Source organism: Bufo bufo, chromosome 9 (genome assembly GCF_905171765.1).
Source record: "Bufo bufo chromosome 9, aBufBuf1.1, whole genome shotgun sequence".
In the NCBI taxonomy this organism is placed as follows: domain Eukaryota; kingdom Metazoa; phylum Chordata; class Amphibia; order Anura; family Bufonidae; genus Bufo; species Bufo bufo.
Genome location: NC_053397.1, coordinates 191,711,000 through 191,732,046, shown reverse-complemented (window position 1 = coordinate 191,732,046; position 21,047 = coordinate 191,711,000). Strand labels below are relative to the sequence as shown.

At 42.7% G+C, this 21,047-nt stretch overlaps 1 protein-coding gene across 4 annotated transcripts in view; it reads right to left on the bottom strand.

Annotated features, from left to right (window-relative positions):
- The window catches only part of LOC120979751 (protein transport protein Sec16B-like), a 269,654-nt gene that overhangs the window by 22,824 nt on the left and 225,783 nt on the right, over positions 1–21,047 (bottom strand). For all 4 annotated transcript variants that reach the window (XM_040408708.1, XM_040408707.1, XM_040408709.1 and 1 more), the window contains 5 exons: positions 17,451–17,576; positions 6,180–6,275; positions 5,257–5,344; positions 2,567–2,646; positions 2,416–2,490 (listed from right to left, as the gene is read on the bottom strand). In XM_040408708.1, the coding sequence (XP_040264642.1) occupies positions 2,416–2,490; positions 2,567–2,646; positions 5,257–5,344; positions 6,180–6,275; positions 17,451–17,576 (465 nt within the window). The remainder of the gene's footprint in view (positions 1–2,415; positions 2,491–2,566; positions 2,647–5,256; positions 5,345–6,179; positions 6,276–17,450; positions 17,577–21,047) is intronic.

Sequence of the window (21,047 nt, the reverse complement as noted above, 5' to 3'; positions counted from 1 at the left end):
CCTGATTCTAGACTTACAATAAGTAATCACAATTATATTGCCTATGGAATGAGCGTCATAATGTCTATTGGCATTAAATTGTAAAAACAGAGGAAGTACAGTATAAAATCAGCCGTAGCACAGAAAGCCGCAGTCCGATGTACAGATTGACATCCTAACCCTCTGTACACAGCTTGGAGAATAGCTCATGAGGATGGGGTGTCAAACTGTAGTTCAAATTCTATTCTTTTTGCTGCTGGCAGAAAGATGCAATAAGGATACAAGTCCCAGTGCTCCAGCAGATTCCAGGACAGGGGATAAATGCTTGTGTTTTACTCAACCCTGCCCATGGGATTTACAAAGAGATGTTTTATAAAAAATAAAAAATAAAAAGTATCTGTGACATCTTTTATCTAAAAAGACGGCACTGAAAATGTTATTTCAAATAGATTTATTCTTAAAGTATAAAAAAAAAGAATAAGAATGCTCTGAAAAGCACAGTCCTGTTACTTATACAGCATGCGAGCAAACTGCAAGAACACCCCTACCCTACGGTTTCTTTTACAGGGCAATTGTATCAACACAAATTTTTACACAATTCGATGCAAACTGGGGGGGGGGGGTCAAACAATCATTAGGATATCAGGAAATTCATTTGGCTTTGGTGTTTTTTTTACTAGAATAAGGGCTCATGCACACGATCGTTGTCGGCTGGTGCCCGTATTGCGACCCGCAATTGAATGGGTCCACAATTTGGAAGGTGCGGTGCAGATGGACGGATCCCCACACAAGTACTACAGAGTGCTTCCGTGGGTTTCCTGTCCGTGCCTCCGCACCGCAAAAAAAATAGAACGCCGGATTGACTGTAATGGGATCATTTTGACATTTGACCACTTTCTGGCATATATACCTTTGTAGCAGGCCAAATTAACCCCTTCCCATATTAAACCCGGGTATAGTTTGGCCCAAGTCAGAGAATACCCTGGGGATTAACTGTCCTAGGTCAAAATATTCCCCGGGGTGTAAAATAGTCTAGGCCAGACTATATCCCTCCAGGCCAGAATGTTTCTCACCCTGTCTCTAATTTAACTGACAGTAAATGGCGCATGTATTATAACTTATGTATGTTTCTCTCTGCTCTCTATGACACCAAACTTTTTCCAATATTGTCAACATGACATCAAACTTTTTCCAATTTTGACAACTATGTTAGACCAACTGTATGACCAGCTTTTGAGATTCTACTCTGTAACACAACAAAAGTACCCCCAGTGGATTTACGATCTACCTCCAAAGAAACGTGTAAATGCCAAGTCCCAGTTCAGACAAACAGCTAAGCCATATCGAGCAGACGGAGGAATTCTTTACCATGGGGAAAGGGAGGTTCTCACTAAAAGCCAACTGCCAAATATCCTGAAGGCCTGCCATGACCACCCAATTTCTGGTGGCCATTTTGGCAGAGATAAAACGTAAGCCAAAATCTCTGACCGCTATTACTGGAAGGGAATGAAGAACAATGGTCACCAACATAAGTTAAACACCAAAAAATAAAAAGAAAAATGGGGCTAGCACAAATAATAATGGATATAAACTTTACTATAGTCTCAATACGAGACAAAATACAATAAAATACAGGTAAAAGACAATGTAATGGTGGATGGAAAACACACAGGACGACGTGGGACACCACTACTCACTCAACATATCAAGGCTGGAAAGATCGTATAAATATCATATGATGTATACATAACCCCAGATAGGTGTCTAGTGCATATAACCAGCCAAAGCTATAAGGACAGAGTAAAAATCAGATACAGTACAGAGAGGTATAAAGTGCATAGTGCAAATCTAACAGAGTACATAGATCTATTATACTGGACTGTCCACTATAGAGCCATAAAGTAAATACCTGAGTGGTGAACCAGAAAAGCCTTTTTTAGGGGCTTTTCTGGTTCACCACTCAGGTATTTACTTTATGGCTCTATAGTGGACAGTCCAGTATAATAGATCTATGTACTCTGTTAGATTTGCACTATGCACCTTATACCTCTCTGTACTGTATATGATTTTTACTCTGTCCTTATAGCTTTGGCTGGTTATAAGAGTCTGCAGCACTTGCAGGAGCTAATGCAGCTAATAGTGGGGTGATGAGAGTTTGACCTCCACCAATCCAATATTGATGTTGTCAATACGATCTAGGACAGGGATCAGCAACCTCCAGCACTCCAGCTCTTCTGAAACTACAATTCCCAAAATCCTCCTTTCACTTCAATGGGAATTGAAAGAACTGCAGAGTAAGCGGGCATGCTGGGACTTATAGATTCACAGCAGCTGGCGTGCCAAAGATTGCTAATTCTTGATCTAGGAAAAGCCCTTTAACATCTACTACCTCTGATATGGTCCATGTATTTTGCTCCTAGGAAGGAAAACAATTACCTGTGCAGGGTTGTAAAAGGGAATTGCTGCAGTCGGCTGGTTCATCGGCCCTCCAGGAACATTTGGATAAGTGCCCTAAAACCCGACAAAGATGTATCTTAGAAGAACTTCAGTGTTTTAACCCTGCAGTAACCCCAGATTGGTACTTTACCATGCTCTCCTGCTGAACCCCGAACTCTGACGACACTGAGAAGCTACCGATCTTCTGCGGTTCTTCAGTTTCTTTAATTCCTGTTATAGAGTATAATATACAAAGGATCTGAGACTCTGCTTTGATATGAGACTTTCTAGAGACGGTATGGTCTGCGAACACTGTGTCATTATTTCATTCCCAGCGGGATTAAGGAGTTTCAGGGAGTCAAATCAAACACTTTACAAGTCGACATCAAACCAAGAAACCTCAAACTTCTCCCAGAATCCCACTTTAATCAGCCTATGTCAGATAATTAATACATTCACACCGGATCCATATAAAATCCACAGGCGATTCATTACAGCAGCTAATGACGGATAATGCTGTACAAGTGGTGCTGGCCTCAGCCTGGTGCCTTTGCGGTCCACCTTCTAATTCTCTTTTTACAGGTTGATAAATAAGCTTTTTCTTATTTCACTTCTGTGTTCTGCTAAGTGTAGACTATGGTTTGTGGTCAATCGATAATTAAAATGCCTGTAGTCTGTTTTTATGTGTATATCCATTGATAAATTGATTGAGCAATACACTGGGGCAGCAGGATCAATGTAGAGAAAAGGGCAAGCGGGCATTTATTTTACCGCGTTGATCCATTTTCTGTCCTCTTCCCCGAGATAAACATAAATTGCTAGCCAACATTTATGCCTGCTGACACGAGTTAGTTTTTTTTTTTTAGAAAAACATCTTATTCTATACTGTACAGTTTGTAAATTATCAAAAACATTTCGCCAACTGCATTAAAATGAAAATATCTTATAGAGTGCAAGAACATTGGAGCGACATTGTGAAATGATTAGGCTGCTTTAACATCAGCTTTTTTGCTGGATCCGTCATGGATCTGAAAAAACCCCGCTTCCGTTAGGATAATACAACCGGTGGCATCCGTTAGGAACGGATCCAGTTGTATTATCTCTAAAAATAACCGCTTTCTTTTGTGTCCGAGAAAACAAATCTGGCACCATTGACTTACATCGTGTTTCATGCAGGATCCGTCTTGATCAGTTTCCCATGATGCACACAAAAACTCAGCTTGCAGCGTTTTTCTGTCCGGCATGGGAACGCAACAACGCAATCAAACGGAACGGAATGCATTCTGGTGCACTCCGTTCAATACAATTCAGCTGTGTCCACATTGAGAATGAACGGGGACAAAACTGAAGCGTTTGCCTCCAATTTTGAGATCCTATGACGGATCTCAATAGTGGAAAGGAAAACGCTGATGATAAAGTAGCCTTAGATGGGATGTCCCGTTATACATGATGTTCATAGTGAACACATTACTAATTATGTAAAAACTAAAACTTCTTTAAATATATTTTTCCCTTGCTAGGCTATCAGGAGTTAAAGTCGAATGCCTCCTGTTAGAATAGGTTCTCTGTCCGGATCCCCATGACAGCACCTCCTGCACCTCTGCATTGGTGGTTTTCTTTTGTACTGGGAACAAAAGCCTCATAGCAATAAATCTTATATATTTTTTCAATTTTCATATGTATGCTTGAAAAGTAAAAAAGTGGATGTGTTTAAGCCTGATGTCCCCCTGATAACCCTAAACAGATACAGGCATAATGTACGCAAAGCAACCATGAAACTGCAACCACTGAGCACAGCACAGGATTTACTTTTTCCTGGTACCACGTTTTAAAAATGTTATTCACTTTAAGCGTTATTTCCCAAGTATTACTATGTGCTCCACACAAAGTGATTTATTGTTTATCCTCTTGTGGGAAGCACTAAAGGACTTCTTGGGAACTATTAAATTATTGACCTACACTTAGGAAAAGATACACTAGTCCTGGAGAGCCCCTTTAATAACACTGCACTACTAGAATGTATCATCCGTTACTTTCTTCGCATTATTGCTTACTGTGCATTTTGTGATGAATGATCATTGTTTTTTGGCAGTTTCTTGCACTGGCAATATTATACTCTTAATATCCCTGATTAGAGATGAGTGAAGTATTGAAAAATTCGATTCAGCTGAATTACTTCTTCACGAAACGCATTTCTTTGTAACTAGTGGGTGCAATGACAGGGAGTGGCGATTTTACCCCTCAGATGCCACGTTCATAGCTGATTGCAGTATCTGACAGTGTAAAATTTTAAGAAAATTTATAAAATCACACTTACCTCATCCTTTTAACCGCGAATAACCGGCTGCCACCATCTTGATGCTTCGTGGTAACTAATTGATTTTCCCTGAATGGTGGTAAAAAAATTTAAAAAATCATACTTACTGCATCCATTTGAGCAAAAAGAGCTGAACGCCGCCATCTTGATTGAAGATCTAGCGCAAAATCTTGCATGGCCTGTGAAGACGTCATCACATCTGCCGGAGTGGTGACGTGATATGTCACCGCACACAGGATTTAGCGCAGGATCTTCAATCAAGATGGTGGCGGTCGGCTTTTCACGCTCAAATGGATGCTGTAAGTATGATTTTTTTTCTTTTTTACCACCATTCATGGAAAATCAATTTGTTACCACGAAGCACAAGGAAATTCGGCTTCACAGTGAATTGAATTTTCCCTGAAATTCTAATCAAAGTCCACCTACCTATCTAATCGAAGTCCACCTATGCTGAAAATGTAAATAAAATGTTTTAAAAAAATCTGAGGTAGGCACATATTAAGGTCATTAAAAAACACCCATACCTGCGTAACGTGCCTCACTGGTAGATGCTGGTAGCTGGTAAGATGATGGTGGAGGCCGGAACTGGTCATGGCCTACTGGAGGATGAGTCTAAAAGCATGGTAAAGGTCAAGTTTAGCAATCACAAGAACATAAACCTTAGGAAAACTTCAAGATGCATATGATGAAATGCAAATTCACTTCAAAATTAGCTAAAAAAGAGTGACCCTTTGGTATATCTTTGGCTGGTCTACGTTGAGGACCATTTTTTGTTGTTGTATTAAAACACATCATTTCCAAAGCTTTTTAAATACAAGATGATTCCAATTAGCATAAGAACTTATGGTCCTTAAATGAAGATGTCTGAGAAGTACTGGTATACTGCTCCTGATGCTGAGAAACAATTTCCATATACCTAAAGGGGTATTTTCATGTTAGATATTTCTGGCATATACTACACATGTCTGATAACTGCAAGTCCCAAATCATGTCTACCACTTGCACCTCTTTTTATCCATAACTCCTATAAAGGTGAATTATGACAACTGTGGACATGCAAAGCCACCTCTCCATCCACTCTCTGGATGCATTGTCCAGTGGCCACTTCATAAGGTGGACAGGTAGGACCCCATTGTTAACATAGGTGTGCAGTGTGCACCTATCAGACATTTAATATGGTCTAAGGGCTCATACACATGTACATTAGTGTTTTGTGGTCTCCCTCCCACTGTCTAGAGAAAAGTCGCATTCTTGTCCACAAAATGGATAATAATAGGACATGTTCTACTTTTTTGTGGGTTAACGGGTTTGCTGTCCGCATCTTTTGTGGCCACATGGTGATAAATGGGTCCACATCCAACCCGCAGAAAATGCAGGCCGAAACTACGACCATGTGCATGAGAAGGGAATGCCCCTTTAATGATACCACATGTAATTGGATTATTACCTGAGATTTTGGTGGAACTTTTGCCTCTCTTGGTGGGACTGCAGTCTCTTTTGCTGGCTTGGAACGAAACCAACTAAACCATCCAGAGGATGATCCCTATAAGAGTGAAACAGGGAAATGATTGTGAGTAAAGCCCATTATTATTGGCCTCAGGACAAGATCGGGTTTAATCCATGTGGCCCTCACTGCCAAAGCAAACAACCTGGTCTTTCCATGATTCAGATACAACTATGTCTCTGTAGGGAATCTGACAGCAATGCAATCTATACCATACCTTCCACACCATATAAAACTATAGGTTTACCTAGGCCAAGTGCAATTAAGAAAGAGTGGCCAACATTCAGCAGCAAGTGCAGGTGCCTGGCCAGAATGAGGAATATGCAGAGTACGTAGCTTCCTATCATGTACTGGTGGGGGAGGAATAAATGAAGTGAAAAGTCCCAAGAAAAATGCATTAGGGTATTCTGTGCATTTTCCACATATTTGACGCTTTGTGACATTAAAATGAGAGTTCCATAGAAAATTGCTAGCACATATTAACAGCCTATTCTATGCATTTTTTAAATAAAAAATGATTTTCTACTTCTTGTCCTGCCTCTTTACCTTCCTCTTTGTTTGGACTTTCAGCACAGCATACAGCCTTAACGCTCTCACAGTCTCTCTCATCATTCCAACCAAAGCCTCCATATAGTGACTAAATTGGAGCACCAGACATTACACTGAAGGCAGTGCTCTTTTGTGGACACAAAGATTTGTAACAGGGTGGATGTTCCTGGAGGGATACACCAAATGGAAAAGGATTTAGGAAAACTAGAGGAATGGTCAAAAATCTGGCAACTAAAATGTTATGTTGATAAGTGCAAGATAATGCACCTGGGGCGTAAAAACCCAAGAGCAGAATATAAAATCAGTGATACAGTCCTAACCTCAGTATCTGAGGAAAGGGATTTAGGGATCATTATTTCAGAAGACTTAAAGGTAGGCAGACAATGTCATAGAGCAGCAGGAAATGCTAGCAGAATGCTTGGGTGTATAGGGAGAGGCATTACCAGTAGAAAGAGGGAGGTGCTCATGCCGCTCTACAGGGCACTAGTGAGACCTCATTTGGAGTATTGTGCGCAGTACTGGAGACCATATCTCCAGAAGGATATTGATACTTTGGAGAGAGTTCAGAGAAGAGCTACCAAACTGGTACATGGATTGCAGGACAAAACTTACCAGGAAAGATTAAAGGACTTTAACATGTATAGCTTGGAAGAAAGAAAGATGAGACAGAGGGGCTATGATAGAAACTTTTAAATACATAAAGGGAATCAACAAGGTAAAAGAGGAGAGCATATTTAAAAGAAGAAAAACTGCTACAAGAGGACATCGTTTTAAATTAGAGGGGCAAAGGTTTAAAAGTAATATCAGGAAGTATTACTTTACTGAGAGAGTAGTGAATGCATGGAATAGCCTTCCTGCAGAAGTGGTAGCTGCAAATACAGTGGAGGAGTTTAAGCATGCATGGGATAGGCATAAGGCCATCCTTCATATAAGATAGGACCAGGGGCTATCCATAGTATTCAGTATATTGGGCAGACTAGATGGGCCAAATGGTTCTTATCTGCCGACACATTCTATGTTTCTATGTTTCTATCTTTATCTAGGCCTATCAAAAGAACAACAGAGCTGTCATACCACGATTCCAACTCTACACCTACGATGATACTGAGGATTACCTCACAGATCATAACTTCTCCTCACAGCAGCAGTAAACTGTTGCAAACATATTGTCAATATCACAGCAGCAGTAAACTGACAATGGATTATCTATTAAGGAGATTTAATCTTTCGTGCTGAGCTCTACAAAAGGACAATATTAAGTACTTCATTTTCAATGGCGCAGACCTGCCAAAATGAAAAACAGCCAAAATTATAAAATAAAATAAAAGTTTTTTTTATGAAAACTGATAACAAAAAAAAACCTTTCTGATGTAAATGTCCCTTTAAGATGTAGCACCATTGTCTTGGTTAAAGGGGTTTTCCGGGAGTAAAATATTGATGACTGATCCTCAGTATAGGTCAATACCCAACTTTTGGCCAATCAGCTGTTTGCAGAGGCTGCGGTGCTCTGGGGAGCGCTACAGAGTACTCTACCTAGGCCATTGAGGTCACCTCATTGGTCACATGGCCTAGGCACAGTTCAGTCCCATTCAAGTCAATAGGCCTAGGCTGTAATACCAAGCACAGCCTCTATCCAATGAATGGCGCTGTGCCAAACACACTGTGAGGAGGTCTAAGCACTGCAGCCTCTTCAAACAGCTGATTAGCGGGTGTGCAGGGTGTCAGAACAACACTGATAAGATATAGATGACCTATCCTTAGGCTAGGTCTTCAATATTCTTCTACTCTTGGAAAACCCCCTTAAGACCTCTTGCACACGGCTGTTGTGTGCCCGTGGCCATACTGCGGCATACGGCGGATCCGCAGTACACGAGCATCGGCCCGTGTGCACTCTGCATCATGGAGATGCGACACAGAAGCATGGATCGGAACCCCACGAAAGCACTACGGAGTACTTCTGAAGCGTTTCTGTCCTTGCCTCCACACCGCAAAAAATAGAACATGTTCTATTTTTTTGCGGTGCGGAAGGATCACGGACCTATTCAAGTTGAATGGGTCTCGATCCACCCCGGACTGCAAATTGCAGTCCCCAATGCACGGAACGGATGCACAGCGTTCGTGCACAAGTGGCCTAAATTAAAATGTGAATAGCTTGTGCTACACTGTGTCACAATATCTTTCTTTAGCACTAAACAATGTGGCATTTTTCACCGAGTTATGCATCCTCCATCGACTGAATTTAATAGGCATTTTCAAGCACCATATTATATAAAAGCTTGTTAGCTTATTATAGCACCGTCTTCACTCCGATGGTCTGCTTTCCTGTTAAGCTGTATTTAAAAGCCTGGCTACTTGGGCAATTTCTAACTGCTCAATGTGATTAATCCTGTAAGAGCAATCGCTCATTTTCTAACTATTATGTTAAGAACATGGGATTAGCTATATAACGTCTGATTGAATCACACCACGTTTTCTCAGCTATTAATCATGTGAGATTTAATGACAAGGTTGAAAACTGTCCAGTTGGCCAAAGAATACATCCTTGTCCGCACTTACAGTATCTCTTTTCAAAGACAGTTATGTTTCAGAAATGTCCCTTTTTACCACTGTTGGGGCGTAACAAAGACACAAATTGTGGAACATGCCATAATTTGCAACTTTTTACTTCTCACCACTTTTCAAAAGTAAGTGGGGCTTCCCAGGAGGGGCAGGACTTTCCACTGTGTGACAGATTTACTATGCCAGAGACTTCCCTAAATGATAATTCAAATCTATGACTGCCTGGAAAAATGAAATTTTTGGAAAACGGATCTGTTTCTGGTGAAACTGGAAGACAAACAATATGACTTTTACAACCCAATGGGACTCCAACCTCACTTTCCAGATTTTTGAATGGCAACTCTACCCGATTATGCGGAAGCATTCTCATCTTGATTACTGCAACTCATTACTAATCAGTCTTCCCCTCAATAAACTCCTCCCTCTGCAATCTATTCTGAACGCAGCAGCTAGGCTCATCTACCTGTCCAACCACTACACCAAAGCCTCCAACCCAGGGGTGTAGCTATAGGGGGTACTGAGGTGGCAGTTGCTATGTGGCCCAAAAGCCTGAGGGGACCCAAAGACCCTTGTGCCACATAAGAAGACACCGGTATTATAGAAAGTGCATGCTGGTCAAGTTAAACCTCTGGCTGGAGAGAAGGGGTCAAGAATTTGGCATTGGTGGGGGTGCCGTTTCAATTTCTGCATCACGCAGCATAAAGGCTATGTGCTTCCCTGCCCTGGCCACAAAGCACTGAGGGTCCCAAGCTGAACTCTTCCTTGGGGCCCATGAGCCTTTAGCTACGACCCTGTCCACCCTGTGCCAGTCCCTGCATAGAATATAGAATTGTACCTGCCACCCTACCATTACTCTCTATTATGCCAACAATCTCATATTAAAGGGGTTTTCTGACTTTTTTAAAGTGATGACCTATCCTCTGGATAGGTCATCAGTATCTGATCAGTTGAGGTCCATTATTACACATTATACACATTATTATTACTATTCACTGCATTTTGGTTGGGATAATAAGCTTCAGGTCTCCTGCCACACTTAGGAGACAGACTGGCCATCTGTTACAAAACTGCCACCACAGAGGGTATTGCAGAAATACTGACTGAACAACCTAAAATAGAGCTGGGCATTGTAGTGCCACACTTGTGAATGGAGACATATAGAATTGTTGAGAGAAATTGCACCCCTTAGGCCAGATGAGAGAGGCTGAATTGTTTATCCTATACACACAGCCTTGGATGAAATTGTCTAAAACACCTGTAAAGAGGAGGAGGAGATTCTGAGGATACAGGGCGGTGTTGGGCTCCTTCACGCTGGACTCATCTCAGGGACAGGACTCATCTAAGGTTAATTTGCATATCTATCAAATCGTTTTTGTTTTACACAATAAAAGCACACAGAGCTATGGGGACTGGATATTGCGGATGTGCTAGCGACAATCTAGCAGCCCATGTCCTCAGCTCTATTCCCAAAATCCAGGTGACAGGTTCCCTTTAAGGCTGCTCGTCAATGGCGGATTATAATAAGGGCGTTTGGGTCGGCAGCCCCAGGCCCGACGTCAGGCCGGCCGATCTTCATCCATCACTATATGTGTAAAAATTTTGGACATCTGCTTTCTCTGTCAATGTAGTTGCGTTTGTGTGGCAATGGCCCACTTTATATTGCATACTGTTGTATACTATATATGGTATACTGAGAGGTGTTATAGTGTATAATGCATGTTGTTTTGTCTTCATACACGTTCACACAGTGTGCAGTCTGACATTCAATATAAAACATTCCTGTCTTCCAAATAAGAGGACTGTTTTCTGTAGTCTAACTTGTTTATTGGCGAACAGGATTGTGAATTGGTAAAACTACAAGAATACAAATGGCTTGTGTAAGTAAAACATATAGAATAGCATGTACAGTAATACATTGACAGAGAAAGCAGATGTCCAAAAAGGCTGCCTATACATAGAACTGCATGTCTAGCTAATAGAAATAACTCGCTGAGTGACACTTTTACACATATAGTGATGGATGAACATCGGCCGGGAGTTTCGCAAATGTTTCGCATTCGCGATCAAATGTTCACGAACCGTCCGTTCGCAGCGGGACCCTTTGCCTATCAAGCATATACAAGGTGGAGTTCCAGCGCGTCGGGCTGTCACAAATCAGACGTCTGACGGGCAGGTGGTGTCGCCGCTGAATGTCAACAAGGCGAGCCATGGCCGTGTAAGATATTCTAAAATTGCCAGAGATCTTCCTGGCCTGTCGCAAGATGTCCTGGAACCCAGGGTATTTGGCAACGAATCGCTGCACGACTAAGTTCGGGACGTGTGCCATGCACGGCACGTGGGTCATTTTGCCCTGTTTCTGCGTGCTCAACAGATTGGCACCGTTGTCGCACACCACTTTACCAACTGTCAAATTGAGCGGGGTTAGCCACTGAAAGCAGTGGAGGACCGGTGTGGCTCTTGGCTTCCAGGCACAACAGTCACAGCACAGCATGGCAACGTCTCACCAGACATGTCGAAAAGGTTTTGGGGGGCGCAGTGGAAGAGGCGGTAGCAGTGAAAGAGGAGTCAGCTGAGAAGGAGACGGAGGATGGAGTAGGAAGAGGAGAAGAAGAGGCAGGCCTGCATGCCATCCGTGGCTGTAACACCAAATCCACACGGGAGCCACGGGTTACATGCTTGATGGCCGTCAGAAGGTTCACCCAGTGAGCAGTAAAAGTTATGTACCTTCCATGCCCGTGTTTGCTAGACCACGTGTCTGTGGTCAGATGTATCTTGGCACCGACACTGTGTGCCAGAGATATATTCACTTGCCATGAACATGGCCATATAGCTCTAGGATGCCCTTCTGGGAGAAATATTTCCCTTCGGGGACCTTGCATTGCGGTGTGCCAATGGCCACAAATTTTCTAAAGGCCTCTGAGTCCACCAGTTTATATGGCAATAGTTGGCGGGCTAGCAGTTCTGACAAGCCAGCGGTCAGCCATTGGGCAACAGGGTTATCCGGCGTCATCAACTTTTTACGCTCGAACATTTGAGCCATGGAAGCCTGCCTTCTGCCAGATGAATGCGATGATGGCACGGTGGAAGGTGGAGTGGAGAACAAATGGGAGGAGAGAGGAGAAGGAGAATAGGCAGGACGTGGAGCGCCGGAGTGTGGTTTCTGGGTTCTGACAGCGTTGCTCCCACTGGGCTCGGTGATGTGAGGCCAGGTGACTCCTTAAAGGGCTTCTGTCACCCCCAAAACACATTTTTCATTTTTGGGCTTGTTAAAATCCTTATACTATTCCCTATATAGGGCTCTTACCTTGGTCTGTGGCTTCGTTTCATTAAAAATCGATCTTTTAAAATATGCAAATGACTTCACTACCAGCAAGTAGGGCGTCTACTTGCTGGCAGCCGCCGCATCCTCCTTTTAAAAAAACGCCCCCTCCTCCTGCTGGCCCTATCAGCATTTCAAATCCTGCGCCTGTCTTCATTCGGCGCAGGCGCTCTGAGAGAAGGACGCTCGCCTCCTCAGCACTCCCTCAGTGCGCCTGCGCCGATGACATCTTCTCTTTCGGTGATGTCATCGGCGCAGGCGCACTGAGGGAGTGCTGAGGAGGAAAGTGTCCTTCTCTCAGAGCGCCTGCGCCGAATGAAGACAGGCGCGGGATTTGAAATGCTGACAGGGCCAGCCGGAGGAGGAAAGCGCTCGCTGGCCCTGTCAATCAACAGGAGGGGGAGTTTTTTTTAAAAAAGAGGATGCGACGCCCTACTTGCTGGTAGTGAAGTCATTTGCATATTTTAAAAGATAAATTTTTTATAAAACGAAGCCACAGACCAAGGTAAGAGCCCTATATAGGGAATAGTCGTTCAATAAGGATTTTAACAAGCCCAAAAATGAAAAAAGTGTTTTGGGGGTGACAGAAGCCCTTTAAGGCGTTCGTCCATAGGTGAGTGCTGGGCTTAACGTGACTTATGCCTTGACAGCACAGGCTGCAGATGGCAACACTATTGTCAGCAGCTGACACGTTAAAACAAGCATACACTGCGGAGCCATGTGCTGGCGTCCTGGGAGCGCCAGAAGTGACATGGCTCCGTGAAGTGTGCATGGTGGATTGCTCGCTCCAGATACATTTGCATTCTGCTTTTTCCCTCCTGTGCCCTGCGAGCTCTGCCTGCTTCTCCTCCTTATCCTCACTCTCTGCTGCTCCGTCTCTCCCTCTGAACTCCCCTCCTCTTCCTCTCTTGTGGGCACCCACGTGACGTTCATTGACACATCATCATCGTCACCTTCACCACCATTGACATTTGAGATTTCGGAGTAGGCAGCAACAGCGGGGACCTCCCTCCTTGGCCTGATCTGGGTACTGTCGTCAGACCGCTGGGTGGCGGCCGTTGCTACCTCCTCTTCCTCATCTGATGTCAAGAATGGCTGCACACCGGTAAGGTCTGGTAATGGATTGGAAAATAATTCATCTGACTCGAGTAGAGGGGCTATGGTGGTGGTGGTGTATTTGGGGGAGAGTGAGGAAGGTGCAGAAGCGAAGGCTGAATGAGCCACTCAACCAACTATGGTGCGTCCTTTGTAGTAATCGCACGCGCCTTTTCCAACGTCCCACTTAGGCTCTGGCCTGGTGCACCTGCCCAACCCCTACCACCCCTGCGGAATGGCCTGCCTCTTCCTCTGCCTATCATTTTCAAAATGACCCTGTGCCTAAGTACCTAAAGAAGAGCAGTATTTGTGGAAGCAGGTATATCACAGACCTCAATCAGTATTTTGTGGAAGCAGGTATATCAATCCCCTTAATCAATATTTTGTGGAAGCAGGTATATCAATTCACATAATCAGTATTTTGTGGAAGCAGGTATCTCGCAGGCCTCAATCAGTATTTTGTGGAAGCAGGTATATCAATCCCCTTAATCAGTATTTTGTGGGAGCAGGTATATCGCAGGCTTCAATCAATATTTGGTGGAAACAAGTATATCGAACCCCTTAATCAGTATTTTGTGGAAGCAGTTATAATACAGAACTCAATCAATATTTGGTGGAAACAGGTATATCAATCCCCTAAATCAGTATTTTGTGGAAGCAGGTATCTCGCAAGCCTCAATAAATATTTTGTGGAAGCAGATTTATCAATCCCCTTAATCAGTATTTTGTGGAAGCAGGTATATCGCAGGCCTCAATCAATATTTGGTGGAAACAGGTATATCAAACCTCTTAATCACTATTTTGTGGATCAGGTATCTCGTAGACCTCAATCAGTAATAGGTGGAAACAGGTATATAAATCCCCTTAATCAGTATTTTGTGGAAGCAGGTATATCGCGGCCCTCAATAAGTATTTTGTGGAAGCAGGTATCTTGCAGGCCTCAATCAATATTTGGTGGAAGCAGGTATATCAATCCCCCTGATCAGTATTTTGTGGAAGCAGGTATATCACACCCCTCAATTATTTTTTTGCCACAACAGTTATACCACACCACCCTGCTTATAGGTATATGTATCGCAGCCCTCAATCAGTATTTTGTGGAAGGTATATCACACTTCTCAATCCGTTTTTTTGGGGACAACAGGTATATCACACCCGTTGCAATTAGTTGTTTCAATAGCGCTTGTCCCTCTATATACTGTAGCTGCGGTATCGCAGCAGAACCGCACATGACTGCTGCACAATACAAATGCACTATATACTTTCTATGTTAGAAAGTATATTATAGGTATATCACACCCCTCAATCAGTTTTTTTTGGGGCAACAGGTATATCACACCCGTTGCAATTAGTTGTTCCAATAGCGTTTGTCCCTCTGTATAGCTGCTGTGGGGTTTCTCTCTGGTAGATAGGGTAAGCAGACACAGTACAGAGGCAAAATACAAGTTCTTAACTCAAACTTCAGTGTTTATTCACACTTGCGGCAGTTGCACAAAACACATCACTTTGCAGTCTTTAGTGTTAATTCACACACAAATGTAAAGTTCAATTTGCACACAACAACATGTCACTTTGCAGTCTTTGGTGTTAATTCACACACAATGTAAAGTTCATATTGCACAAGTCACCTTATTGGCAGATCTGCCTCCAGTAGTCCACAGCAGGCTTTAGGGGGCCTGTTCCCCCTGCACATGGGTCTCAGCCCTCCAGTCTGGCACAAAACCTCAGATCCCAACACAGAGACTCTGCTGCTGAGCCCAGCTGCTTATTTAAGGACAGCCAGGAGCTGCCAAAACCCAGACCGGCACTTAAACTCCGGTTCAGTACTAGACCTCACCTGGCTGGAAACCAGCCCAGCTGCACATGTTGGGAGGAAAATACCTGCCTTCCGAGACAAAACCCCTCGCTGTGTCACACTACGGTATCGCAGCAGAACCGCACACCACTGCTGCACAATACAAATGCACTATAATATACTTTCTATGTTAGAAAGTATATTATAATTATATCACACCCCTCAGTATATCACACCTATCGATAGCACACCTATACCAGTCCTTAAAAGGACTTTTGTGGCCCTATTAGCTAGCGTTTGGTGTCCAAAACAGCCTGTCCCTGCTCCACAAAGCAACCTCTCCCTACACTGGCAAAACACAGAATGTAAAATGATTGCCAGATTGGGTTCTGTGATAGTGTGGGGCGGTGTCCATGTGCTGAAACATCTCAATTGGCTGTCCTGTCCCACCTGATGGATGTGTCATGGGTTAAAGTTCGGCGCAATGCAAAAGAATAGGGCACCAGCGGACATCACCATATGTTCGCATGTTCGGCGAATCGCTAACGCAAAGTTTGCAGCAAAACGACCGCCGGGGAAACCGCAAGGCCATCTCTATACATATATAAAAACAGCTCTGCATAACATAATGTCCCTGAAACAAGGTAGATCTCACCCCCCAGATATACTTGCACAAAGATGGTGGAGTTTAAGAAGGAGAACTACATGGAACAGCTCTGCTGATGTATTGTAGTCTGTATGTAGACTAAAGACTGGGGCTTCTTCTTCCCAGAATGCCTTGCACTAACCACAATTGCCGAGCACCTCCCACAAAGCAAGAATCTTTATTAACAAGAAAATAAGGTGCTGTTACCTTACTAGATGGTGCTGTTACCTAACTAATAACTACAGGAATACAGAAATTGCAGCAGAATGAATTAGAAATGAAATAGATGTGAACTGAAATGAATCTCCCTCTGCTAGAGGCAGAACATATCCAGTGGAGTTTTTTTTTAACTATATACTGCATACCATGGGGTGCTGTATACTATGCACTATGAGAGGCTATACACAGTATATTTTGGGGTTATACTATATACTGTGGGTTGTTATATACTACTGACTGTAGGTGTTATATACTGTGGACTATGGGTTTGCATAACGTGTACTGTGGAGTGTTGTATACCATGCACTCTTAGGGGATGGGGGTGTTATACTGTAAATGTGGCACAGTTTTCTTTAATATATACAAAAAATATATATGGGGCAGAACATGAACAGGGGATGGTGGGGATGTTAGGGGGGGGGTAATGGAGGGAGGGGGCCTATGATACACTTAATCTGTCCCTACTGCTCATCCACCATCTTCGAAAGTGCTGTGAAATATGCTGAATCAGAGAGGCGGGAGAAGAGTGTGTCAATTTTGACAACAGAACTAATTTCGTGGCACAAAAAAAACAAAAAACAAAACAAAGATCACAAAAAAGCAATACATCTGTTGCTGCTGTTTTATGCTAGTTTTTTCAGTTCAAAGTCTTTGATTAATCATTCCCTATGAGCTTGTTTTGAATAAAAACAGAAATTCCATTTAACAGCAAACAGTACAGATACAGATGAATTTAAAGATTTATTCAGATCATATCTCCCCTCTTGGTGTTGACGCTTGCTTGTATTGTAACGTGCACAGGGCTATTTAAAATTTAATCACAAGCACTATGCTATGTACAGAACAAAGGCAAACTTCAGGGAAAACATAATCAATGTTAATTTAGCCCAAAGCAGAAGGCTAGCTGAAGAGAGTGACTGAAGGTATTTGAAGCCTTAATTCACAGACTAACTGTATGTGAAGCCGTACCGTATATCATCAAATGGCCAAGTAAGATAAAGAGGCGCATCAATAACATGCTCAATACATTACCTTCTTCTCTTCAGTCTTGTGCACTGGGGCTTCATCACCAGATCTGTCTTCATCATTATCATCGTCTCCCACTGAAATGGTAGAGGTTTCAGAGACTGTGCTCACCCTTCTTGACATGAGTGCATTCTAAAATTTCGGAAAGAGAACATAGCTATAACAAGAGCAGCTAAAACAATGTATTTGATGCGATATCTGCATTCGTTTTGAGTCAGTTTGCATATGACCAGCTAACGACTCCATCTAAAATGAAGCCACTATGCAGATACTCTGAGTTAAAAACATCCATTGGTTTTGGGTCTACAGCTCATGTGCAGATCTACAACGAAAACCCTATAGCCTGATCCTGCAGTCATAGTCCCTTCCATCTGCTGTCTACTTCTTAGTAACCTAAGCCATTTACTGTAACTTAAAGAGGACCTATCACCACTCCTGACATGTCTGTTTTATTAGCTTTATGCATTCCCCATGTGATAACAATTCTGGAGCATCTGTTCTTATGGCTCTGTGTTGTGCCATTCCTCTATTATTTCTACTAGAAGTTATGACTGAATTACTAGCAGTCTGCAGTAAGGGTACAGAGGGGTGGTAACTAGTTAGCGGTGTGTCCCTGCACAGTCTAAATCTATCCAATCAATGCTATTGTCACACTGTGCAGGTACACCCCCCCAACTGGTTACCTCCCCTCTGTACCCTTACTACAGACTGCTAGCAATTCAGTCATAACTTCTAGTAGAAATAATAGAGGAATGTCACAACATAGAGCCATAAGAATAGATGTTCCATAATTGTTATTACATGGGGAATGCATGAAGCTATTAAAACAGGCAGGTCAGGAGCGGTGAAAGGTCCTCTTTAACAAATAAAAGGGAGAATGGCTACAGTATCAGACTACCTGGAGCTTGTTTGTAGTCTGTTACTATGGAGACACATAGGTCTGCATAGTAGCTATAGACACAAAATCCTAGGAAATGTGCTATAAAGTTGCAAATTTGCTTTCTTTTCATTTTAGTTGCATTGAAGCGATAGAAACGTCTACAAAGGTATATATTTAACATATAAAAGCTGAGTTTGTCCATTTATCAACATCTGATCAGTGTTTTAGCATCCTTTGCCTTAGGGCTCATTCCCACGACCGTGCCGTGTTTTGCGGTCCGCAAATTGCCAAGCCGCCCGTGTGTCTTCTGCAATTTGCGGAACGGAACAGACGGCCCATTATAGAAATGCCTATTCTTGTCCGTAAAACGGACAAGAGTAGGACATGATTTATCATTTTTGCGGGGGGCACGGAATGGAGCAACGGATGCGGAATCAAACCACGGTCGTGTGAATGAGCCTTTATCGTGATGTGTTATGTGTGTTTTTTTTCATATGATTTCAAGTAAAACCACTGGGATTTTAATGCATAGCTGCAAAAATTATAAACTTCTGGTGCTTCTGAATCCCTGAGTGAAGTCTTTCTCAGTCTTTTCCTGGCTTCCAGCATAACACTGCATAAATCAGTGGTGCAAGAGAATATATTGAACTAGGGAAAAGCGGCATCTTCCTCAACTTCCAGCAAACTGAAGTTTGACTTAAACTGGAGGCTCTGTAAATGTTTAGAAATCTCTTCACAGTGGTTATCCAGGAAATGATAATGATGACCGATCTTCAGGATAGGTCATCATTATCACATCGGTGGGGGTACAAGTTGACGAAACACTACACATCACGCCGATCCGCTATTCCAGGGAGCTGGTGCACTCACCGGAGCTCTGGTGAGCGCAGCAGGTTCCCGGCAGCTCACCATGCACAGTGCCGAACATGGTATATTGGCTGTGCTTGCTATTGCAGCTGCAACTAGGCCATGTGACCAATGTACGGTGACGACCCCTGGCTTCTGCTAACAGCTGATCGGCGGGGGTCCCAGGTGGCGGAACCCCGTCAATCTGATATTGATGACCTATCCTGAGGATAGGTCATCAGTAGAATTTACTGCATAACCCCTTTAAGGCCTCATGCACACGGCCGTTGTTTGGGTCCGCATCCGAGCCGCCGTTTTTTTTAATTATTGGTGATTTTTTTTTAAACTTCCATATCCCTATATACTCCCATCTATCTATAAAATCATGCAGTTTTTGCACTACCATAGGCTTAAAAAATGTCAAGACTTCATGTCCTTTGAGAGCAGCTACATGGGCCACAAGACACATAGCACAGGAGCGGACCTCATTAGCTTCTATGGGAGAGCTTTTTAGGCATGCTTTGTGACCTTAGGAGTTAGGAGTGAGCAGATAAACTGTAATATCACGTATTATGAATGCTGGATCCTGTGTTATCTATACAATGGTGATATCTGTCATTGTAATCCTGTATGTGATGATAATGAGATGACTACTTAAAAGTTACTTGTACAGAACAGAAAACCAAGACTGAAGCAAGGACAGGGCAGAGAGACTGGGAGAACGTAAACACGGACTTGAACTAAAAGCTGAACTGTGAAGTGGTGCAGCGTCCGGGCCGTAAGGGACAGCAAGAGGGTGGTAGGCACAACCTACAGACCTAACAGGTTAGAAATAACATTTCTGACTGCTTACATTAGATCCATCTAAGATTTTTTTTTTAAGTGACTGAATGTAACTGTCTAACATCTACCATCTGTCTGTTATTCACATTAGCTTTTGCTCTCTCAAAGTGACAGTGGTGTTGTATCAGGAAGAAAACCAAGGAGGCTACCGTGTTCCCAGGATGGGAAAGGAACGAAGAAGATCCCAGGGCACTGGTAAGTGAACACTACACCACCGACTGTGGTAAAAATCACTTAGGCTAAGTTCACATCTGCGCTCGCCTTTCCGTTCTTCTGTTCCTATAACGCAGGAGAAGAAGGGAAAGGCGAGCGCAGATGTGAACAAGCCCTTATTTGTAGTTCTCTCGTGAATCATGTGCGTCAATGCATGTAAAACCAACACATAAAAATAAGCTATGCTAGCAAACCTAATGCGCTGTCAATTCCTTACAATGGAAGATTGCCCGTAAAATGATTCACGAAACACATTTCCCAGAGTATAACAGTCATATTGCTATTATCTATATTTCTAAAGCGATTATCTTCTGAGTAATTAGTTGTCGATATTTCCTTTAAAGGATTGCTCAACCTTCACATGCCATTAATATATTTGCTTGTAGAAGCCTCCTGTAACCTTTACTGAATGACTAACACTATCTTCCTGACTGACTATTGTACACCTCAGTAATGTAATTACATTATCAGGCAGAGCTGTTTTTCTCCGTTTCCTTGGAATACAATACTGTTACTTCCAGACACTGGATTTGTGCCATACCCAAGAGCATGGAAAAGGTAACAACACTTTCTAAAGTGATATTCACACCGGTGTTTGTCTATATGCTATTCTGCTCCATTAGTTTTAGAGAAAAACTCAGAAAAAAGTTTTTTGTTAATGTCTCCACAATATAGTGTAGTATGCGTCATTATGAAAAAACAAAAACCTTGACATTCCCATGTCAGTCAATTGCATCCATTTGGATCTCTTATCTTTTCGATGTGTTCTACGCCCCAAAATCTTGCACAAGGCAATTTATTTTTGTTAAATACATAAAGGA